The sequence below is a fragment of the Aptenodytes forsteri genome, unplaced genomic scaffold (assembly GCF_000699145.1).
Source record: "Aptenodytes forsteri isolate BGI_AS27 unplaced genomic scaffold, ASM69914v1 Scaffold66, whole genome shotgun sequence".
NCBI classification, from domain to species: Eukaryota; Metazoa; Chordata; class Aves; order Sphenisciformes; family Spheniscidae; genus Aptenodytes; species Aptenodytes forsteri.
In genome coordinates, this window is record NW_008795131.1 from 110,596 (window position 1) to 135,008 (window position 24,413).

Below are 24,413 nucleotides of genomic sequence, written 5' to 3' on the forward strand. Positions count from 1 at the left end.
TTTTTAACCCCCCCCCCCCCCCCCCCTTTTAAGAGCCTGAACTATTATTCCACATTGCAGATTTCTCCAGGGCTGTATTCAGTGTCCTCGTGCAGCGCTAGTGCTTGTTTGCCATGAGTTCCCTTTACCTTCAGCTGGAGAAACGCAGTTTTAAGAATACGCTCAGAACTGTCTTAGCTTAAAAAACCGAGAGCAAATGATAAATGAACAGAATACCTCTCTGGAAGATGCCCTGCACAGCCCTAGGAGATGCAGCAGCAGTCACTAGGACAGCACTCATGCCCATTTCTACGAAGGTGCATTTAAAACAGCACGACAGACACCAGCGTACCCTCCTCTGCCACCCAGACCTGGGGACACGGACTCGGCTTGACACTTCCCACTGTACTAACGACACCTCGCAAAGGCAGAGAGAGGCTCCCGTGGTGCCCACACAGACCCTGGCACTTGCGGTTCAAGGAAACGCCAAGGGTGGACGAGGAGTTCAAAGCCGGGGATATTCTGTGCGCTACCTTCGTGGTGGCATAAAATCCAGCCTCTCCTCCATCACCCAATGACATCATCTTCCAACATGGCCCATAATTTAGCCTAATTGCCTTTTACAATCCAAAGGCACCACATGAAAGGGAAGGTCAAGGCTGGGATGGAGTTCAGATGCTGGTCAGAAAATGTAAACTTTTCTAACTCTGCCGCCTTGGGGCTGCCAGCTCCTGCCAAGTCCCCGCTCCGAGCAGGGCTGCCTGGGGCAGGGATCTTTCACTACTTGTTTGGAAACTGAGGCAGGCAGGAATGGAAGGAGCTTTTCAAGGATGACTCCTCCTTGGACTCTCCCACATGGGGCTCCGATCTCTGCTCACAGTTTCCCTTTTCCTCTCTGGACCAAACTCCAAGCTGGAAGCTCTCGCTCTCATGGGCTGAGTGCATTTGCCTGCCAGCTGGAGGGAGATGCTCCAAGGCTATGGAATGGGAATATGGAAAGGATGCTGAGAAAACAGTTACATTTGCTCACTGGGGTTTTCTCTCTGCTTACAAAGAGTTTGTGCTCTCAGAGTCCTGGTCTTGCTACCCTTCCTCTGACGCCTTGCAAGAAGTCCTCCCAAAATCACTGTAGTGTGGCCACTCTAACGTGGATTTCATCCCTGGCATCCCAGGAGCCATTAGGTCTCAGAAAGGACAAAACGTCTGGTGTTTAGAGGCATGACAGACTCCGGTCACTCCGACAGCTATTCCTTCTGGGCTTTTAAACCCGGGGCTCCCTTTCCAAGAAGCATCAGACATGACTACACATTGCCAAGAGATATCTGCAAGTCTTAAGAAGACTGAAATACCGTGAATAAGTGAAGTGAATAACAAGACAGGACTAATTTTAGCTCAAGCCTAAACAATAATTAGCTCCTAAATAGCTAAATTCAAAGGCTACTAGCTCTGCAAATCTAGAGCATGTTGGGGCAGCTAGAGAGAGGGTCAAATTTGGACTGTCCACCTGGGCTCGACAGTACCGAGGAAAGAGATTTGTGTTTTCTAAGAAGAACAAAGCTTGGATTTTAGGCTACCTGCACTGACAGGTGAGTAATACAAAAAGCAGGAAGCAAGTACTTGTGAAACAAGAATGGCACCAAGTGTGGAAAGCTAGCTGGCCACCCTGGAGCTGAGGGAGCCACGCAGTACCCAGTTTGTAGGTCTGGGGCAGTAAAATATTGCTAGTTACTTTTCAGAGCCTTGCATTTTAGGGCTTTCATTTGCCTGTTGAGGTGAGACAGGGTTGAGACTAGCTCAGTTGGTGAGTATCTGAGACAGTCCACTCCACACATGAGCATGCACATGAGGGGAAAAAAAGTGCCTTTCTGTTTGAGAGGAGGGAACCACAGTGACTAGCCCTATAAGCATATGTATTAATCATGCACCGTCTGGTTTTAATCCACACACTGCTGATCCTGCGTCTCACTGTATTGTTATCAGGGGAAGGAGTATTTCTCCTCAATCTTATTCACCAGCCAAAAGCCTGAAAATGCAAAAAACACATTTGTGAAGTGCCTTCCCAAGGACCCTGGGCCCCGGACCTGGTGAGCTGGGGCTGCTGCCTTTTTATTGGCGTTTAAAAACCTTTTATTAATGTGTGTCAGGGCTGGGGGAGGAGAGAGAGGCTCAGGTTTCAGGACCCCCCATGCAGAGAGGTTTACTGTGGGAAGGGACATTAACACTTTCTCCTCCACGTCTCCCTGGCTGGGGCGCATGTGGCAGAGCGTGCGCTGCAGGCACAGGCTTGGGTGAGCCCATGCAGAGCTTGCAGGGATGTGGGCAATCAGTGATGCCATGTGCCTGCGTAGAGGAGAAGGACCTCCCTGCTCTGCTCTGTGCCGGGCGATCTGCAGCCCTCTTCCAGCCTTGCCACCAGCTCCACGGGGCCACTGCAGAGCAGGATGCTCCCGAGACAACAGGGTTCAGCGAGAGCTGAGGAAACCACGACATGCCCCAGGTTCCCAAGGCTGCACAAGACCCACGCACAGCTCAGACGCACCATCACTAGGACTTGCTTTAACCTCGACGTGACCCAAGTGTTTCCCATTACAAGTCCCCCACAGCAGCACCACACGCCGCCTGATGAATCCACATTTGCTACCTTCCTTCTTTCCGCACCTTAACTCAGCCATGCTGCTGTTCCCCTGCTCTTGCCTTGGGTACAACGCTGGGTGAGCAAGGTCCTGGCAGCGTCTCCTTCGGCTGCAAACGCTGCAGACACAGTCTGACAGTTCAGGCACCAGGCTGCATAGTTTGCTGTTGACTGGTACGTTCGATGGTGTTCCATCACACAAGCTGCAATGGATATCTGCCCAACATACGCCCAGGAAAACATCACCAAGTTATGCTCACCCTGGAGCCAGCTTTTGTTGGTTACAGCTTCAATGACAGTGCAAGAGACGATGGGAAGCTCTAAGTGTCACACTGGCTCCAGCAGGAATCCAAACGCACAGCTTCATGGCAATGAACGGAGTCAGAACATTTTCACTCAAAATAAGAGCCAGGCCAAATGCTCAAAAACTTGCTGAGAAACTCTGGCTGAATACTGCACTCCATCTGCTAAATGGGACGTGGAGAACAAAAAGAAGTGGGAAGCACAGTGTTTGTCCTATACAGCTTACAAAACAACCATCCTTTTGGTGGAGCCAATAACCTAACACCATTTTAAGCCCAATAGTCTCCAGTCTTGCCTTTAAACAGATTCCTTTCCTCCGAAATTTTACAAATTCATTAAAAAACTATGGTGCAAAAGCACGGGGTAAGGATTTGGAGCACCAGCAAGCAAGGCGAGATATCATCCTTGCTGTAAAAAGCCAACGGTCTCTTCCTAGCCATGCGAAGGATAGGGAAGGTATCACAGCGAGCTTCCCGGAGGCACTTTGGCATACCAGAACCCTCCTCCCAGCCCACAAGACATTCGCAGGGTGCCATATAAAGAGCAGTACATTTTCTTTGCCTCTCCAGCAAAGAACTGTCAGGAACTTTCAGGGCTGAAAACTGGGCCAAGACTGAGAACACAGGAGAAAGAAATTGGGTGCAGAAAAATAACTCCTGCTAAACAGCAGTGAAAAATCAGTACTGGAAAGAGTTCTTGCTACACAGAAATACCATTTCTCACCTGCTGGCAGCTCAGTCGATCGGCAACCAACAAGGAGCACGCAAATGGGAAAGTTCCTGCAATGCGGCTGGATGCGGTACGTGCCAGGCAGAGCTGCTCCGCTGCAGTGCCTGCTGCCATCGCCTGATTGAGGCTCAGGGATACAGATCCCCTCGTGCCACCATGCTCAGCATGGACACGGCACCCTTCCACTGCAAACAGCCCAGAGGTGCATCTGCTGAGGAGTCAGATTCATCCGGGCTCTGCACGCTAAAAGGAGGGCAGGGAGCAGATGGTGGACAGGGGACTGCACACGAGGATCGCCCGGTTAAGCTGGACTGGGGGCTTCTTTGCAGGGAAGTGCCTTTTTGTATCTTGCTCACAGTCATTCGTGAAAGGCATATGGGTTCATGCCTCTCAGTCGTACCTTCCTGGCTTGGTCTGCACTGCCTTCTACAACACCCCACTTCTGGAGAGTCAAATAATTCACTTTCTACTGCCTTCTCCCCACTTCTGGAGAGTCAAATAATTCACTTCGTTAATACTGCAGAAGGAGAAAATTTGTGGAACAAGGTAGTCATTTGACCGTAATGACGCAGCTGCCGCTCCAGTCCCTTTCTACAGCTTTACTGAATCACAGAAAATGGGGTAGGAGCATCCAAGGAGGTCACTTTGCCTCCTTTTCCAAGGCAGTTCACCTCCACACAAGTTGTACCTGAGAGAGCCACCTTTAAATGCTTTTAAAAATCTCCAAGGCTGAAGAGATTCTGCAGAATCGCTAAGGAGGCTGCTTTTAAGTGCTTAACTACCCAAAGGTATGAAGCCTTTCCTAAAGTCTAGTCTTAATCTATTTTGCTGCAATTTATGCCCATTCCTTCCTGTGCTTTTCAGCATAGAGCTGGAGGACAGCTTGTTCTCCTCCTCTCTGCAACAGCCCACTGCATTTTCCCTGAATTTCCTCTAGACTAAAAAGCCCCAGCTCTTCTAGTCCCTTCTTGGAAGTCAGGCTTTTGAGGTCTCTGCTCCGTCGCACTGGTCTCCCCTTAACCCTCTTGGGTGTCCTCCACAAAGTGAATACGCGCACCTGCCGATTCACCGGTCTGACCATTAACGAAAACGCTGGTCAGTACTGGATCAAGAAGAGACCTTGCAGAACCCGTTGCTTCTGCTCAGCGTGTCCAGGGTAGTGCCGGTACCGGTGGGTTCCTCTGTCTGCCTCCGTGCAATGTGTCTGGTGCGTAAGGCAGAGACCAGAAGACGGCACAACACAACTGGCACACAACAGGGGCTCAGACCTGCACAAACACGAGCGAACACCCAGCCTGCTGGGTGGGATCACGGTTCCAAAGTCAGCTACTTTCAAACTAAACAAGACCCATGGAGGCGGCAAAAAAAGAAAAGAAAGAAAGGGGGGGATGGACACAGCCAGGGGGGGATGGACACAGCTGGGCCTGGGTCCTTCTCTCTGGGATCTGTGTTGCCTTTTCAGCAGAGCTGAGCTGGTACCACCATGCCTGATAATCCTGGATGCTTGGGTGGCTGCTGCTGCCGCGCTGTGAAGGGCACCAACTCCTGCCAGTGGTATTGTACAGTTTATTTATAAAGCACCAGAACCAAAAGGAGCCAGGACAGTGAGAAAACTCAGCTCAGAAGCTCAGGTGTAGCTACAGGACAAAGTCATGTCTCTTCTTTTACACACGTGAGCGCAAGTGCCTGGCAGGACAGGTAGATGGCACTCCAAATAAACGGGTGTGTGGTTAGAAGAGGCAGAGCTCAGGGAATACCGACCCCCTCCCACAAGTTATGGGGCACCAGACCAGGCTGCTCAGCCACCTTACCTGCCTGCTGGGGGCTCTGGTTTGTGGCTGCGGGGGAAGAGTCCCTGCACAGAGAGTGGGGCACTGGGACTGTCCCCAGCAGAACCCCCGTGAGGCCACAGCACACACTGGGCTAACAGGCTACCTTAGGGCAGCAGTGGCAACCACATGCTTGTCATTTTAATCCCTTCAAATAGAGCCTTGAAAATCTGTTTTTTCACAGTGACTTCTTGGACTAAGGTGCTTCTCCAAACTGGGAGAGCCTTCAGTTTTACTGGGACCATGTGCTCCTCTGCCACGGGCAGTGCTGTGAGCACGGGCCGGGCAGAGAAGTGAAAGAGAAATTCGCACCTCTTGGGTCCCTCTGTGACAAAGGTCCTAAATTTCTCACCGTCATTTCAGGAAAATGTCAAGAAGAAGTGGCACATGGGAAGGCACGTTGCCACCGTCACATGCAGGCTCTCCACAGAAACCAGCCCCTGCATCTCCACTTCTCCTCCCGTAGCACCAACCCCTCGGGGAGGCAACACCACGGCTTCCCAGATGAGCAGCGTTTCTGGTGCTGCAATTCTGCCTCCAAGCAGGAAACTGTTGAGAGCCACTCTTATCCTGCCGTGCCTCCAAGGGCGTGCAAAACAAATGCCATTGTGCCTCTTCCATCCCCCATCAGGTTCAGACACGTTATCCAAGTGCAGCCCCCAGGTCCCTTCTGGCCAGGTGGTGGCAGAGAGCAGACCCAAAACCCCACATCAACAAGGGAACTGATTTCATTATTCTAAAAACAAACAGCCAAAGGAAAGTTCAGGCTAGAATGGGCTCCTAGAGCAAAGAAAGGAAAATAGAGAGCGGGCAGTGGGGAATGCTTCATATTCCTAAAAGCCTTTTGTACGTTAACACATGGTGTCTGCTTCTCTCTAGTCACCTATTTATCACTCTCCTCTTTAGAGAAGGAAAAAAGTCCTGGCTGCCTTCCTAAGGCAGAGTTTTGTGGCCGGGGGGAGGGGGAGGGTGCTTTAAGCATGATGCAAACCATTTGGAGTGCACCGAGAGCACTGCCAACACAAGCTGCACTATTTAAACAAGTGAGGAAATGATCGTATATACAACATGCCAGCGAGCACACACACACCAGAGGAAGTCGAGAGGGGTTTTCATGACACAGAGCTGGATGTCAGCGGCTGAAAGGTCGATATTTTCCCTTAACACCCTTCTCAATGACTTAATCGTGTTCCGTTTGCACAGAAAACTTCCCAAGAATAAAAGTCTGGAGGAATCGAGGGGGGATGTTTGGCCTACTGCTGACCTTGTCCGAGGTCCTCTCCACGTAGCAGGGCTCCTGGGGGGCGACCAGCAGGGGAACGAAGCCCGAGAGCAGCCGATCCTCTTCCAGGCTAAGCAGGGCAAGGTCGTCATCTGGGTCCTTGTACAAGGGCACCTCCGACTGATTCACTGTGGTCAGTATGTTACAGAAGTCAGCCAGCGTCGCCCACACATCTACTGAGACCCTGGGAGAACGAGGAGAGACGTGAGCAATTCGGGGCTGGAATGCGTTGGGAGTTGCCTGCAATGCTGCAGCGAATACCAGAGAGGTGAGGCGAGGCGAGGCACGCCACCACCGCTGCTAACCTACCCCACCGGGAGGGCTCCAGGCACAGCTGCGCTGGCACCGAACCCAGGAGGGCTCGTAACCCTCGCCCGCGAGCGCTGACACCGACCACCCCATCCCCCTGGATGGGGAGGGCTCCCAGGATCTCGCCCTTCCCGCTGCTCTGCCCACCTCTGCCCACTCCCGAGCCGGCACATGCACGGGAAGCAGCTTCCCCGTGCAGTGCGGCAGGAACCCAGCTCATTCCAGATGGCAGAAATGCCGCTTATTACTCAATTTCAAAAGCCTGCTGGGAGGACAGACCGATCCCCCGCCCTGCTGTCAGGGCAAAAGCGGCGCCTGGGGGGGCTCCAGCCCAGCCCAGGGCACCCTCTCCTTCAGCCGGCTGTTATCTGCTGCAACCACGTGCTGCAGCCATGCTCTAAAGCACAGAGATTTTTTTAGTTAAACCCCAGCCATGGGGGGCGTTGAGCCGTGTTTTGCTTCTGACCACGGTTTCAACACTTGCGAGTGACCTCCAAAGCTGCCTCTGCGGTGTCCCACCTTCCCGGAGCGGCAGTGACATGCAGGGAGACGGATGCGAACACAAGGCCACCAGCAGCCCTGGACCGCTCTCCCGCGCATCCCCATCACTCATCCTTATTGCTGAGCACAGCCTGGGGGGGGCCCAGCACCCCAGAGAGGGCCAGCACGGGGGAAGCAGGCAACAAGCACGGGAGCACTGCAGCCTACCACGCTGCCTCATACTGCATTTCTTCCTCCTGTTTCTAAAAGCACTCAGATAGGGTTTTTTTTTAAAGCGTAAACTGGGACAAAAACAGGGAATAGGGGAAACTGGGGCTGATCTGCTTCTTGTGGCAGTAAGGAGGGCTGCTCCTCCACCCCACACCTCTGGGGCACCAGCATCACCGGGGGCGCAGCAGTGACCAGCGCGGCCCGAGGCAGCCCAGGGCTGGAGGGAGGCCCCCTGCTCTTTGAACTGCTCCAGGTGGACAGAGTCTGCACTCGGTTATTTACGGGAATCAATGTACCAGGAAAGCACACTGAAATGAAACATCTTGTTTTCAAGAGCGTCCTGGGAGCCAGGCAGAATGAGGAGCCATTAATCAAAGCCCGGCACGTAATCAGCACACATGTAACGCAGAGTCGCCCACGTCCCTAAGCCAGCCCCAGCCCGCACGCTGCAGAGGAGAAGAGGTCCTTCAAAGCCCTCTGCGCACAGACACCAGGAGCTGGGTTCATTCACAAAGCTCCATCGCTTGGCTCAGCCAGGTCTGGCTGTCAGAAATGTTTAAATATGGAAAAAAATAAACAGTTGCAACACGTTTTTCGGAGGGATCTGTCCGAGGCCCTTTGTGATGTAATGGGAAACGCTGCGTTTGTGCTACCAGCTGGAAAATAAACAGAGCTGCGAGGGTTAAAAGGAACTGAACTTTCCACGACCCCTATCTGCAAAAGAAGAAAATAATAAGAGGAATGATCCACTGCCCCACAGCCCTGATAGTTTATCCTCCGGCCCAGGCTGCAGAGACAAGCACCGGATGTGATAGGGCTGCTCTGGGCCACCTCCAAGGCGAGCTCTGCCCATGGGAGATGCACAGGGCTTGGGAGGCTCAGCCCTCCCCCAGTGCCCTGCTGGCAACTGGGCTGGGCCGCCTGAGTCCGGTCACATAGCAGTGGTGGGGCCCCGCCAGCGCGGGCTGCGATGAGGGCTCGGCTTGGATGAAGGAGGTGCAGAGGCTGCAGGCATCGATGGGGGAGAGGAACAGGGAGAGCGCCTGCAGCCGCCGGGGAACGAGCACGCTGGGGTGTTGGGGACAGGCACCGATGCAGAGGATGTTCCCAGGGGGCCGAGACAGCCAGGTGCATGGGGCCAGGGTGGAGGAGAAGGGGCAGAAACACATTGCAGAGACCTTGCCTGTATTCCCCAAGAAACAGAGCTGCAGGCAGGGGATGGAGGTGACCAGTGAGGGTGGGAGGGAGGCAGAGGGCAGCGGCAGAATGCTGGGCAGGACTGGGATCCACAGCAGGGCAGGGGTGGTAATGGGATGAAGGAGCAGCACAGATGAAGTACAGGGAGCCATCTCCCTCCATGGGGCTTGGCCCCCAAAGTCAGAAAAATGCCATGTGAACAGTCACCGAGCGGATGCTGCTAACACCCTTGCAGCCACCCAGCCCAGCGGTCCCCTCTCCTCTCCCCCTGCGGCTGCCTGCCCCCAGCCTGCAGCCCCTCCGGCAGCGCTGCCAGGCAGGGCAGCCCCTCACCACCCCGAGCGCGACAGCAGTCCCTGTCACTTTATCCCTTTCATCCCCAGCTCCCTACAGCTTCGCAGTGCCTTGCCACATCTGTCATTCGCACTGGATGTGTTAGGTTTCCACCCTGGGCTTCCTTCAGTCAAACCACAGACTGTGTTGACTCCCTGGGTAGCAAGATCTCACTGTAATGCAATCCCGAGCAGCTCTGAGGCAGCGGCCGGCAGCTGGGCAGCACCCTCTCACATGCAGCACCCTGCAGAGCCTTCAAAAAGCCAACAAAGAAGAAGGTGTTGGCGCTTCTGCCCTGGTTTTCTCCTGCAACACAGAGGCAGCACCGCAGAGAGCGGGTCTGACAATTTTCTGTCTTCCCCTCGGGTACAGCTCCTCCTCTGCAGTGCATCGCCCAGCACTGGCACCACCAAGATCATTTACCGGCTGCTACCCACCAGCAAAGCCACCAAGGGCTAACAGCTCATGCCGACACCATACGGCCCTGTGGATCTCCTGCTGGGACGTGCACTCGCCTCAGAAGGTCGCACAACACTCAGGAACCCTGTCAGGTGCCTTCTCCCCACTGCCCCTTCCCAGGACACTGCCGCGGCCACCTCCAGGCGTTTCTGGCTTATGTCACCCAACATAAGCTGAGGTGCTGCGGTGCCGGAGCCTCTCTGCAAAGCCAAGGCAGGCCCAGGTGCCTGGAAGCGCTGCGTACGCACAGTGCCACGGCTTCAGCATCCCTCTGCGGAGGGAGGCCCCAAATTACTGACACCGAGCCCAGGCACGCAACTCCCAGGTACAGGGACGAGGCTCCCAGAGCTTTTAACCGAGGAAGCGAGAAGGGGGTTAGCGCGAGGTCTTTCCTCAGAACGGGGGTTCATTCACTTCCCCACAGACACATTTACATTTGCTTATTCCACTAGGACAGGAAAAAAAAATAAGAGTTAATTTCTTTTTTATTGCCTCAAGATTCCAGGTTTAATGTAGCTGTCAGTGTGAGCACAGCCCAGCTGCACGCCGACAGGACGCAGCCCGGCCAGGCGACGGTGAGAGCACTGCACAAGTGCGCAGCCGAGCGCGCAGGCTGGAGCGCGGCCCCGGGGCAGAGTGCGGCCCCGGTGAGGCCGGGTCTGCGCGGGGACGGCTCCTGGCAAAGACGGATGCCCGTGATGGGCATGCATCACCACAAGGCAAAAGGCACGCACCAAAGCGTGGGGAGAGCAGAGGGTGCCAGGGCGAGCCCGACGCTCACCGAATCCCTGCCGGCCACGGTGCTGTGCGGCGCTCTGGCGTGAGCCACCATCTTCACCGGGGGCGCGGGCTGCCTGGTGATTAATATCAAGCACAATGACCCCATGTTACAAGCCTGCGGGGGCCTGTGGAGGTGGCCATTTCCTGTGTAATACCAGCTTGTTTAAACACTAACATTCAAACTCCACAGCTGCAGAACAAACCCGGAAAGCGCGGCGCAGAAGAAGCCCTGCATTGTGTTCCCTAGCCGCCAAGAGCCGCGCTGCCGTGCAGATGGCAAATGCCTCGGGCTCGCGTGCTCCCAGGGCCAGGCGACGCGCACCCACCAGCTCCCGGTGCGAGGCGGCACGGGTGCCCACCCCAGCTCCTGCACTGCCGTACAAAGTGCTCTGCATCCCCCTCCTGGGTTTTCTCTCTCCCGGCCCAGGGGAAGCCGAACTAAAAGCGGCAACTCTGCAAGGAACAAAAGGGGTTGGCGGTGGGAGCTCTTCCCAAAAGGCGTTCACCAACCTCGCCCTGGACTCAGACACAGCTGCCCAGGGCGGGGACGAGTTGGTCACAGCCCCTCTGCCCCGTGGCACCAACGGTTTTCCCCACTCTGCCCTACACGTGGTCCCTTTGGCCAGTCGGGCATCCATAAACCCATTCCTCTCCCAGGAACCTGCCTTTGGAGTTAGAGGGATGCTCTCCTCCCCGGGAGAGGCGCAGTCTCCTCCCAGCCAGCCTCTGCTTCGCCACAGCCCCCTTCTCCACAGAGACTTTTGGCTTCTGCTTTGCTCGACTTTACCTTCATTCTCAGCCAGGTTTACACTACCGAGACACCTCTGAATCCTCGCTTTGATGTCTCGATAGGGAAACTCTGGTGGCCAGCATTACTAACTAAGGCTGAGATCTGCAAAAGGGATTTTCCATTTAGCCTCCAGCAAACTCCAGCAAGGTCTTGGCACCCCTGTCCAAGACTCTGTCCATCTCTCCCAGTGGGAGCTGCCATCTCAGTGACACTTCTCCGCAAGAGCGATGTGATGAGAGCGATCTGGCAGATCTCTCTGGGAAGGTAAGCTCTAGAATGTGCTCAGAGCTTTTGGATTTAATTTAATACTTGGTTTAAATTAACCATTTTTAAATGCTTGCAGACAGCCTCCACAAACCGAGAGGCCCTTCGCTCCAGTGTGAAGGAGCACAGATTTACCAGAGTCAGACCTGTGGCAGTTTGTCTGTCTAGCCAGTGGCTTCCCCATCGATTCTTGCGCTTCGTTTAGCGACGGATTCATTGCGGCAACAAGGTAGAGCAAGGAGCAGCTTTGCTCTCCTGTGCCCAGCCCTCTTCACCCATCTCAGCTCTTCAGCCATATGTCCCAAAAGGAGATGGATTCACTTGAATGACAGCAGCCTCCTTGGAGATCTGCCTTTCGCCCCATCTGCTGCTAATATCTCTGCCTTAGGAAATCCACCCTGCTCCCCTCTCCCCAAGACTCCCCAAGCTTTTACCCCCCAATCTCTGCAAATTACTCCTGGGGACAGCTGGTCTGAAAGACGCTGCTCCAACCCAGTTGCATGGCAATGCCACTGCTTTAAACGACCACCTGCTTAGACCCCAACACAACGTTTGCCATGAAACATGCAGATATAAATTAATTTTAAGATACAGAAGTGACTGTTGCTTGCTGCTAAAAGACCTGGGAACACCTGGTCCAGACACACAATCCCTGAGCCACAGGACACTGCTGCTCTGAAGCAGAGATGTCCATGGTCAGGTTTAGCTCCTGGAAACACCTGAGAAAAGAGCCACAGTAAACTCACTGAGCCCCTCTCCCAAATAGCTGGAGGGGAAGGATACCCCCTGCCTCTCAAATATACACAGCAGCCCCAAGAGAGGGATCTAGGCAGCCTGTCACCTCTCCATGGCCTTCTGGCCTGAAAACATGTCCCAGCGCGTGCCCTGAGCCACGGTGACCGTGCAGGTGTGGCTAAGAGCTGGATGAATGTGCCAGAGCAAGGAGGGTGGTTTTGGGGAAAGATCTATCTCCTCATTCAGGTTGAATTCAGGACCACTGAGCCCCCAGCCAGGGAGAGGATGCCTGCCAGGAGCTGGGGTTCATTCCCAAGCCCCCGCCAAGAAAAGGACCCCAAAGACGCAGCCTCCCGAGCCTCCCATCCCACTCCGCAGAGCCCGCTCCTGCATGGCTCGCAGCCGCGCGCCGGGTTTCGGCAGCGCTCACCCCTCACACCTTTCCCTCCGCCTCTGTCCAAGGGGGAAAGCAGCAAGCTGAGGAATTTGGTGTGGGTTTTGTTTTTTTGGTGGTTTTTTTTTTTTTTTTTTTTTTTACAGAGATGTCCATGGTCAGGTTTAGCTCCTGGAAACACCTGAGAAAAGAGCCACAGTAAACTCACTGAGCCCCTCTCCCAAATAGCTGGAGGGGAAGGATACCCCCTGCCTCTCAAATATACACAGCAGCCCCAAGAGAGGGATCTAGGCAGCCTGTCACCTCTCCATGGCCTTCTGGCCTGAAAACATGTCCCAGCGCGTGCCCTGAGCCACGGTGACCGTGCAGGTGTGGCTAAGAGCTGGATGAATGTGCCAGAGCAAGGAGGGTGGTTTTGGGGAAAGATCTATCTCCTCATTCAGGTTGAATTCAGGACCACTGAGCCCCCAGCCAGGGAGAGGATGCCTGCCAGGAGCTGGGGTTCATTCCCAAGCCCCCGCCAAGAAAAGGACCCCAAAGACGCAGCCTCCCGAGCCTCCCATCCCACTCCGCAGAGCCCGCTCCTGCATGGCTCGCAGCCGCGCGCCGGGTTTCGGCAGCGCTCACCCCTCACACCTTTCCCTCCGCCTCTGTCCAAGGGGGAAAGCAGCAAGCTGAGGAATTTGGTGCGGGTTTTGTTTTTTTGGTGGTTTTTTTTTTTTTTTTTTTTTTTAAGGACCCAAATCCAGCAGTGTGATAAATGCATCCGAGCTACAATTAGGAAGATATATAGCATCAGAATGCGAAGGTCTGGGCAGCGTGGTGAAACGCGGGCTCTCCAGAGCCCCAGCTATGTTTCCCATTATGTAACCCTGGTCATGGGCAGACAGCCAGACTCCAAATGAAAAAGAGACTCTGGCTTGGCACCGTTTCTATTTTCCTATCCTCATTCGGGGTCAGCGCAGTGTCATACAGCTGCAGAGAAAGCTCCGGGGATTAAACCTGGGAAAGACTCCAAGACCAGGACCCGGGTTCAAGTACCAGCTGAAAGCAATAAACCAACTGCCACAGCTGGGCTGAGTTTAGACGTTCTCAAAGTCCCCCAGCTCTCTCCCTCACTAAGAATGAGCAATCATGAACATGGCGAACGCAGCGTGAGCGGAGGCCTCGGGATGTATAGCCCCAGCAGCCCGGGCCCTAGGCTCTGGCGGAGTCTTGACAAGCTGTCCCGCTGGCCCCAAGCCCAGGCCGTCATTCTGGCAGCGGTGCTGGCCCCGGACGAGCTGCACTTTGATGCAAGCTCTGGGCCAGGCCTTTGCTCCTAGGGGGGCTGCCAGGTGGGTACGGGGCCTAGTTTTTCCAGAAGATTTAAGCACATTCATGGCATCCTTGCAGGGTGCTTCTGTGCTTCAGAGATTTTTTTTACTGTCCCTTTTCTGTGCCCACACCATCACGAGGGGCAATGAAAGCAATGGCTGCAAAGCACTGGGAAGCAGCTTCAGCGTGTCCAACCAGCTTCTCCATTGGCACTGGTGGGGACTTTGCAGCACGTCCCACTGCCGTGAGGCACAGAGCACATGTGAAATGGCACAGGCCCCTTACTCAGTTCTCCAACTTGGCATCTGCACTTGCTCCTCGCATGCTCTCCCCGCTCCTGTGCTCACCCTGCCCATAAACCTTGGCTTACTCCAACACGCCTGCTGCTCTGACCCATGTTTTACTTCTAAACCTCTTTGAAGCTGCTCCTATCTAAACCCCTGGACTCGGTGACTCTACCTGGTTACTGAACAGCCCCAGGCCAGACAGCAGGCTTGTGTCAATAGAGAGCTGAAACAGTAACCCAGTGCTCCCCTTTTCCTTTCCCACCTCTAGGGAAAACGTTGCAAATCCCAGGTCGTGCCCAGGAGCAGAGCTAGTTCCCTGCTACTCATCACTACCCGCACACCTCCAGGGAAGCTCAGTTGCTGCTGTCCCAGAGTCCTGGACCACCAACACCCGGCCACGCAATGCTGGGTCAACACAAGAGGTCTGGGCCGAAAGAGCAGCCCATCTCCTCGCCGTGGTTAAGACAGATGCTCCTGGTGAGCCAAAGAGCACCAGGGTGGAGGAGCTGGGAGCCAACATGAGGAAGGCTGCCCATGCCCCAGAGTAAGGGCACGGATGGGACAAGAGGGGCTGCTCAGCCACCCTCCGTGGAGAGGGCAAGGTGGGGAAGCGGTTGGGCCTCTGCTGCAAGATGAAGACCCTTGTTCCGCCACCGAGCAGACCAGGACCTTGCCGAGTAGAGCCCCCCAACCCATACCCGCTGCTCCCCAAAGAGCCACGTGCTGCCGTGCCATGGGGTGGGCTGCCACCACTGCCTTCTCCCGCCTCGACGGGCAAGCGGGTGCCCGCACCTGCTCCGGCAGCCCAGGGGGACGCAGCCCCGCGCCCCGCAGGAGGGGGAGGCAGCTCGTCCCGGGGAAGGCGCCGAGCGCTGGCTGCGCGAACCCAATCAGAAATTCCATCTCGAGGCTGCCCGTCGCCAAGGGCTCAGCGGCTCCCTGCGCAGGCAGCGCGAGGGGAAGGGGGGATTGGTGCACGCGCTTTCACGTGACAGATCCCAGTTTGAGTTCCTGCCCAAAGATGGGCAGCAGTTCACATGAGCAGGCAGCGGTCCCACACCGAGCAGCCGACAAACAGAAAACAGACTCCATCTCCACAAAATGAGGCCCAGAACTTCCTGTGTGAGATTTCCATTTCCTCAGCCAAATGAAAAAGAACTGGAGTAAGAGGCAATAAACTAGGAGAGCAGGACTGGACCTGACGCACGGAGCGGGGACCCATTAATGGTTAAGCCACTTTGCTGGATTACTCTTAATGCGCCTTCCCATCACCCTGGGTTCTGGCTCCTTTGGATTAACAATAAGACGTGATTTCAGGCTCTGGATCCGGAGTACCAGAGGCAGATGGAAAATCCTGCGGGAAAGCAGCTACGGAGCATGCTCAGACACTGTTTCGCATACTCCATACTTGGCCCCTTCACTCGATTTTCTGTCCAAAAATATGCAAATTGCCTAGTCCGCATTATGGACTAATGGGCTGGAATCGGCCAGTTTAGAAAATTAACCCTTTTGTGTGTTGCAGGGGTAGAGACAAGCTGTTTCTGAAGCAAGAGGGAGGCGACTTTTGGAGCTCCAGGAACAGGCAAGCTGCTCCAGGCCAGCCCAGCCTGACCAAGGTTGGCCTGATTCAGTCAAAAAAAGGCAACAAAACGCTTATGCTGGAAATGGACTTCCCTCTTGCAGAGAGGAAGGTCCTGCCTGTTCAGCTGGCTGGGCCAGCAGAGCATATAAAGGAGACGTATCCCAACAAAAGCAGACGCACATCCTAAGCGGAAGGTAAAAATCCAGCTCGTGAGCCATCTTCTAACACATGGTAGCAAAGGGCACCCGCCAGGACCCCTCAGAGCCACTTCAGCCCCACCCATGCATCAATGAAGAAGTCACTGTGTCACCAAGGCTGACAAGTCCCCCCCAAACATTCCCTGCGCAGTGAGCCTCTCCTGGGTGCTCAGGTCAGAGTGCCACAGCCAGGAGTAAGCATGAGCGAGGGGGAAAGGTGGCACAAGGAGCCCAGGGAGGGAGCAGACACCAGAAGACAGACCAGAGGATGCACGTACTGTTTGGGGAGCTCGAGAGAGGTCGGAGGAGGATTCCAGGTGTCCGGGTGGCCAAGCATCCAGTCCGACCAGACCTTCACACTGGGGAGCAGCTCCTTCAGGTCCTGGGGCAAGGCAGAGACCTTGATGTCGTCCTCCTCATCCTCCTGCTCCACCTCTTGTGGCTGAACTGCAAATACAAGACGTGAGAGCTGAAGCAGCTCACTGCAGCCAGGAGCCAGGCTCAGGCAGGGACTGAGGATGCACGACACAGATCCCAACATCCCAGCCTTGGACGCACAAGGGGACAGCCACAACCCACAGCAAGCACAAAGACAGATCTGTTCTCCCTACACGGACTGGCCTGGGGGGCAAGCTGGGACGTCTGTGATCCCTTTTATTGAGGGCAGTGGGGTGTCACTGCACCAGTCAGAGATAGGATTCCGAGGTCCCAGCTTTGGGAAGTTTCCCAACAGCTGGCAGAAAGCATGCCCTGAGTCCACCCCTTTCTTCCAAACGTTTCTGCCTGCACACATCAGGGGCTTTCCTGCCAGGTGATCCAGCCATAACCTGGGCAGAGCTGGGGATGCCGGGGGAGAATCCAAGGGCCCCAGCAGAGGGGAAGGCATGTACAAAATAGCAGGGAACAAGGGCCTGAACCCCACCATGCTGCCTCGTGGGCAGCTGCGTGGATCCTGCCGGTAACCCCTTACCTTGCACGCATTCCCTCAGCAGGCTGGTGCACCTCCTCACCAAGAGTGCAAACATGGAGAGCCCCAGGGCCGTGGCCTGTTCCTGGATGACGGAGCGGCAGTCTTCAGAAATGCACTCTAGGAGACAGAGAGAGGGTTCAGCGGGGAAGCAGGTCAGATGCTCCATCTTGCTTCGCCTTCGCAGCCTCCCTTTCTGCATTCCACATGGAGCAGGGATCTCTGCAGGGGTGGGTGATTCCCCAGCTCACACCTGTCCTGGACCCAATTGCTCCACACAGGGGGAAAACAAAGGTGGTGAGTAGCCGCTCTGGAGCGGGCAGAGGCTGCAGTCACACTGCCCTCATCGTGCCTGATCCCACCTCATGTGCTGAGCCGGCCCGGCCCGGCCTGAGCCGGCACTCAGGGCTCCCAGCACAGAAGCTGCTGCTTGGAGCTGATGCCTTCCCCTGAAGGAGGGGGTTATGTTTAAGTGTTAAAAGGGTAATTAGCTGCATGTTTGATCTTTGTCCCTGCTGGAGTTTCAACCTCAGCAGCTGAGGAGGGGGCTCCTCCCACTAGTTCACCAGTCACACAACAGCTTGTCAAGAGACCTTAATTGAAGCTGTTACTCAAGTAGATGCCACACGACCACAGCTCTTCCAAACAGAGCCGGCTCAGAGTGAGAGCAAATCCCCCCGGCACATCTACACCCAGCCAGAAACCACTTCTGAGGCTGCTGAGAGCAGCGGGGAGCTGGCTCGAGGGAACTGCCTGGAGCTGGGCATGGGTTACATTTAGCGAGGCTGAGAGCACCGTGGGGCATGCCAGGCTGCCCGCGCTCGCTCAGGCACCGCACTGCCTGCTCGCAGAAGATTTTTAAGCCTTACGGGCAGCCTCTGCCCTCCGAACCCCCTCTGCCCCCCCCCAGATCCTCTCTGCCCCCAATTCACATCCTCCCTTGAGATGTGGGTGGGGAGCGGCTGGCTGGGGGCTTGCCCGGAGGGAGGCAGGGAAGCGCTGCCGGGGGGAGCGGAGCCGCTGTCCAGCGGGACGGGATGCACCAGCACTGCTCGGGGGTCTCCTACCAGCCTGCGTCATTTGCTCTGTGCAGGCTGCTCTGCCGCAGCACCTCACCGGTTTGCACATGGCCTGCTGCAGGACCAGGGCTTCCAGCCCTCACTCTGCAGACGGGCAGCCACTGTGAGAAAAGCTGCCGCAAGCCAGGCAAAGGATTTGCACAGTGAATGCAAATATGTAGGTACCAACTCCAAACCAGTGGAGCAAAGCCCCAGCACCAGGATGGGGAAGGAGAACCCCCGCAGAGCCCCGGCTCCCAGGCACCTCCGCCGCAGGCACAAGCATCAGCTGCATGTGGGCAAAGAGAAAGTGTTGAAAGTTGAACTCCCCTGATGTGGCAGACCAGGGGTTTTGAGCAAAGGGCAAGAGGATTAAAGCAAGACATCAAGACCCCGTGCCAGCCGGGGCTAGCAAAACACCCGAGGCGCAGAGAACAAACATTGGGTTTTTAAGTGCAAATTATTTCACAGCAATGGGGTGGGAGGTTAAAAACAACCAGAAAAAGACTAAAACACACCTAGAAAGTATAGGAGGAATATCTGTAGGCTTGATTTGGCCAGCTCTTACAGCAGCCAATAAGTTCAGCACCCAGTGAACAGACGACCGAGGGTAACCCGGGGTGGCACCAGAGGTGCCCGGTAGCCAAATGAGGGTGCTCTGCTCCTGGAGCCAGAGCTGAGCTGATGCCGCAGAGCAGTGGTAGGAAGTGCCGTACTGCAGAGGCTGTCAACTTTTGGAGGAAATATAAAACTAAAGATGTGACCACTCTGGGACAGTAAATCTCTTTCATGAAGCCTTTCCCACAATTAAGAGTGTTAGTCCCAGTGCTCTGGCCACAGTCCAGTTCAAGAAATTACAGTCGTCTTCCCTGCGCTCCCTCCTCCCGCACTCGGGTGAGATGCTGGACTCTCTTCACTTCTTGTCTTAAATGGGCACACAACAAGACCGCGGCCGTCGCGCTGCCGCACCTGAGCCTGGCAAGTCCCAGCTCTGGGCATTTCAGAAAGCACCCCTACTCTTTGGATGGGCAGCACCCCCGGGACTCTGAGCACTGTGCTCAAGCCAGACACGCAGTCACCCCCAAACTGGGCTGGTACAAAAGCTAAGTCCTCCCTCTCCAAAAAAGCCAAAGCTTAAAAGGCTTTCGTGATGCTGAGGGTCACAAGCCCTTCACAGCCCTGATGTACTTCAGAGATCGGCTCCAAGCGCTGCAGCAGTGCTCTGTGGTGGTCATGGCCAGGCTTGGTACCAGGGCCTCAGCCCTTCCCACTGCCACCGGCGGCTCTTCCTGCAGGCTACAAGTTCGCCATAAAACATTAAACACCCAAAAGAGAGTAAAAATGTTTCTTGCACGTGAGCTGTCGCAGGTACAGCCATCCGCGACCCGCTCACTCAAGCTGAGCACTACGGCCACAGCTCCATCAAACATCTCGTATTGCTACAGACGTGCACCACGTGCCCGCCGGCTCACACCCAGTTTACATAAAGCCACGGTGCTTTGACCTACCGCAACGATGCTCAGCCCCAGCACAGCCTGCGAAGCTGCCCACTGTGCAGGTAAGAGGAACAGGACACCCAAACTCAAGGGTCGTTTCCCCACGGTTCCAGCTCAGCTACCGTGAGCGTTGTCATCTCACCATTAAATTACACAAAACTCCCCTGGTCCTGAAAGTTCATTCCCTGGCCAAGCTTGTCAGCCTCATTTCAAGGAGGCTTCCCCAGCCCAAAAACCTTGCAGGGAAGGACAAACGTCCAGGTGGGTGCTTGTTCAAGACTCCTGAACAAACACCAGCACTCCAGCTCCCTGCCCTGCCAGCAAAGGCTCTTAAGAGCTTAATTGTAGGACAAAAGAGGAAAGCACCATAAATCAGGAGAAACTTTCTCTTTGTGCCTTTTCACCACTTTCCTCGGGAGGCAGGGAGCCTCAGCCTTCGCTGAGCTGGGAGCTCGGAGCCAGTGGTCACGACTGTGTGACGCGGAGGCTGTGGGGTGGCAGACCCCAGGCTAACCCCAGCTGCCCACGCCACAGAAGACAGTCAAGGTGAGGGTACAATCAAAGGGCAGAGCACTCATGAAATGGAGGTGCTTAGATAGAAACTTGTGGAGTGTTTTGAGTGATGGGCAGTAGCGAAACTAGCTCTCCACACCCACAGCAAGGTCTCTTGCTCACAGCACGAAGAGTCTGAGCCTACCCTGGCACTAAGAGAAAAATGCTTTGTAGAAGATACGCTGGAAGCGGGGTTGGAGCAACAAATCTGCCCTGGAGCCCCCAGGGCGTCATTACCTCTGAGCTGAGCAATGGTCTGTGCTGCTGGTAATGCACGATGCATTAAGACACAAACTTCACGGAAAGAGATGTTCTTGGAGGCAGGAGTGACACTTAGGTGATTCCTGTCCCTGCAGTTGAACAGCACCAGTATAACCTGGGGACACCAGCTGCTACAGACCAACAAGAGCAGGCAGAGAGATCCTGACTGCCCAGGTCAGGGCAAACCCTGTAATTCCCAGATCTGTTTCCCCAGATTCACAGCGGGTTCAGGAGAAGCAGAACAACAGCATCAGGTCCACAGGCAATCCCGCATCCTATCCCCACAGGCAGTCACCAAAAGCTTGGTGCCAGAGACATTTTCAGGTGGCGTCAATGGCATCCCATCAGCTAAAGCTGCCACAAACCCGCACTCCACTTCCTCCCCTGAAACCCCAAATCAGGCTGTAATCAGATAACCCTCCTGTACTCACACCCAGCCACGCCACGCAGCCGGGGCACTGTGTGGAGGTGGTCAGGCAGACTATGGACAGAAATCACACACAAAAGAAGCTGCCATGAAGTCACGGGCCCCGAGGTGGTCAGAGATGTGGCTCCTCTGTGCCACCAGCAGCCGCAGCAGCGACGCTCTGCAGGAAATCATCCAGCACACCACCAGGTTGTGCACCAATAACCACAACACGTTCCCCCTCCGCCTTCTCCCCTTGCAATCAGGCAAACGTCCCTGTTAATGCCGGCATCAGTTAAACAGCTCCTGTCACCACATCACCTCTCAGCTCTCGCCTGCGCAGCCACCCCGTGAACCAGATCATGCAGCTCATAGGGGTTAGAAATGTCACCTTTCAGCTGTGCCATCCCCATCAAAGGTGCTGTGCGGGGGGAGAGGAGGGTGGGTAAAGCTGGCACCGCTACCTCAATAGCTGCTTGTTAAACCACAGCTTAAGGTCAGGGCTTCAGGACTCGCAGCGTTTGCAGCCAAGACTGACTCAGGGTAACACCGTACCCTCGCCGCATGCTGCACCACCACTCGCTGAACCGACACATGGCCCATGGAGCCATGCTGCAGTCACAGCAGGGAGCTGAGCTGGCCTAAAAACCCACCTTCTGGGAGCTTTCTCAAGCTGGATCTGTTTCTCAGTCACTTGTAGCCCCACATCAGCTATGCCAGCAAAACTCTGAGGTACGTGCAACGCTGCACAGGGCTAGAAAAGAGCAGGCAGAGTATTTTAAAGCAGGAATGTCATCAAACACTTTGCAGCCTGAACCAACAGCCTGGGTAATTTGCATTACCCCACACTTCATAGGCTGAATTCGCCTCGAAGATCTGTCTTTCTGCACCAGAAAAATAAGCGAGAGCCCTGCAGCCCTCTGCAAACCCCCTGCGGAGGTTAGAGCTCCAGATGCTGGACCGGCCAGTGGGACATGAGCTCTGACAGTCTTTTTTGCAGGCAGGGTTTTGAGCGCTGTGTTATTAAGCCTGCCTGACACTAGCCACTCATAAGACCCTTTTTCCAGTTGGCTCAGACTTTAACTACTGGAGCTGAAGTTTCCATGCTTGGGTGCCTGTCTCAGCCCAAATTCTTCCGGAAATCTTTAGCCAAAACAGTTCAGCTACTTGTGAGAATGAGGCTAGGAAACAAGATAGTGGCTTACCCTTGTTAGAAAAAAACACTTACAACCTTTTCCTTGAGCTAATCTAGCAACTGCAAATCCTGGAAAGGGGATCTGAGATTTTGCTGCAGAATAACCTTTTTAACAGAGAGTTTTCCTGTCCTACTAGAAATCTGTCCACACTTGGCCAAGTTATAAACATCTGAAATACACCAGGTTTTCCATATTCAATAGGAATTCATTTCAGCAGCTAAAAGTTTCTAAGATTTCACCTCCCTTACATCTAACCGCCCTTACACCTAACCTGCGTTACACTCAGCAGAGCAACTGCCCTGCTCCCATCAAGCACACGGGGACCTCCAAAGAAATGTCCTTGTACTAGTCACTGCTGCTTGCTGCGAGCTGGAGATTGGACCCAGACTCCTCCAACTGGCGCCCAGGCTATCTGCTCCGAAGCAGAGCCCAAGAGCGAGAGGAGGGAGAGGGCATGGGCTGGAAAAAATGGGAGCCGTTGAGCATCAAACTGCGAGCACAGAGAAAAAGCAACTGGGAACCAGGGACGGGTGTTTTTTCTGAAGATCACAAAAACCCTCTGAGCTGGAGAAGAGTCCTCCTGTTTCTTCGCATGTAGGAAAGAGGGTTTTTTTTTTTCCTCCAGCTGGGTACTGGCCTGCATGAAGAGTGCTGTTTTTCTACCAGGAGGCAGTTTCCTTTGCAGAGAGCCTGGGGAGCGGAACGGGTCGGCCAGTGCGGCTGCTGCAGCGCCCTCTGCGAGCGCCTACCTGGGCTCTCAGCTGCGTCCACGCAGGGGCTGCGAGCTTTGCTCCGACCCAGCCGACAGCAGGATCCGACCCAGGCTTTCTGCAGTCATAAATCTACCTGCTTCACAGGGGAAAGAGTGCGTAGGGAGGGGGGAGAGAGAGACGGAGAGAATGGGGACTTTTGTAACGGGGAGAAATTTGTGTTTCTCTGAGAACATTATATTCATGGAAAACATAAACCAACTGTCGTCAAAGTCGTCTGAGCTCAGGAAATGGAGCGGCCGGGAGAAGGCTGCCATGTGGCCGGATGTTATGTATTTCTAATTAGTGCTATACATCTTTCAGCAGCGAGTGTCCTTTTGCTGGGAAACACAACGCGCTGCCCTTGTTATTGTAACTGTCAGAGAGTGCTTAAACAGATAATCTCCAGGAAAAGTGATAAACACATCCCCTCTCCCACTAGGGTGTGCAAAACAGCAATGCCAAACCTCTATTAGGGCAACGCAACCAGCCACAGGAAATGGGAATGGGAAAAGAGCAGGCGATGCAAGGGACAGCCGCCTCCGAGGAGAGGGATTTGCTGGAGGAAGCTTCTCGCAGCCGCTCGAGTGCCATGTGCCGAAGGAAATCCTGCGAGGGACAATCAGGGCAGCGCGAGCGCAGGCCACGTGGCCTCGGCCAGGGGGCTGCTTGCGGGGACGGGGCAGGGGGGCTGGAAGGGAGGGCTCCCAGCTGCTCTACTCTGAGCGTGCTCTAGGCAGTGGTGGAAGCGAGCCACAGCAACCCCCGAGCTCACAAGCAAGCAGTAGACATGCTCCTACGTTCATCCCAGCTAACACAACACAAGGAGTGCTGAATCTTTCGCAGTTAAAACAACACCAGCCAACAAGCGTTAGAGTCTCGAAGGAGACCAGATTCCTTTGATTCAGGCAACCGGACTGTTCTAGCCAAGGGTCAGGAGGACTCCAGCGAGACAGTTTCCATGCTGGCCTCCCCGTCCTAACCTGAGCTGTGGCTCCAGGCAGCGGCGCTGGCAGCAGGTGGCCCCAGCGCAGGCAGAGAGAGCAGCAGGGATGTGCTTTGCTCCCGGGGAGCAACAGCTGAACCCACCTTCCCCGGTGACACGGTAAAGGACCATACGTGAAGGCAATCAAACGAACGAACGGGTCTCCGGACACAATCCCGAGGATGACATAATGGGCTGGCCAGGGGACGCAGGAGGTGGAGGAGCTCGGTGAGCTGCGGGTGAGCCGTGCCTAAGGCACCCGGCTGATGTGTCAGCAGCTCGGCGGCACAGACAACTGATTCACCAGCCGGCTGCTGCCCTGCGGGGAAGAAGACAGAGGCTGGTCACCTCCAAGCTGACACCACCTGAAGGCAATTGGTTTGCTCTCTTATCTCTCAGACACAAGCGTGTTTTCCCTGTGAGTCACCCTCCGCCAGACGCAGCATTGGCAGGGCTACAGGGCAGCCCACCGGGATGGGGATGTCTGCAGCAAGCGGGCAAGGAGAGCTGCGCTGCCGGTCCAGGCAGCTGGTCCCACCAGACCGCACACAAACCGATGGGAATATAAAGCAGCAAAGCGAGGGGGATGCTCACAGCTGCGGGGCATTTCCCTGACACCCCCACCACCCCCACC

At 55.1% G+C, this 24,413-nt stretch overlaps 1 protein-coding gene across 2 annotated transcripts in view; it reads right to left on the reverse strand.

Moving 5' to 3' along the window:
• Positions 1–24,413, reverse strand: part of SMG6 (SMG6, nonsense mediated mRNA decay factor) — a 117,187-nt gene that overhangs the window by 44,135 nt on the left and 48,639 nt on the right. For both annotated transcript variants that reach the window (XM_009278148.1, XM_019471822.1), the window contains exons 10-12: positions 17,080–17,196; positions 16,388–16,556; positions 6,737–6,938 (exon numbers count right to left, since the gene is read on the reverse strand). In XM_009278148.1, the coding sequence (XP_009276423.1) occupies positions 6,737–6,938; positions 16,388–16,556; positions 17,080–17,196 (488 nt within the window). The remainder of the gene's footprint in view (positions 1–6,736; positions 6,939–16,387; positions 16,557–17,079; positions 17,197–24,413) is intronic.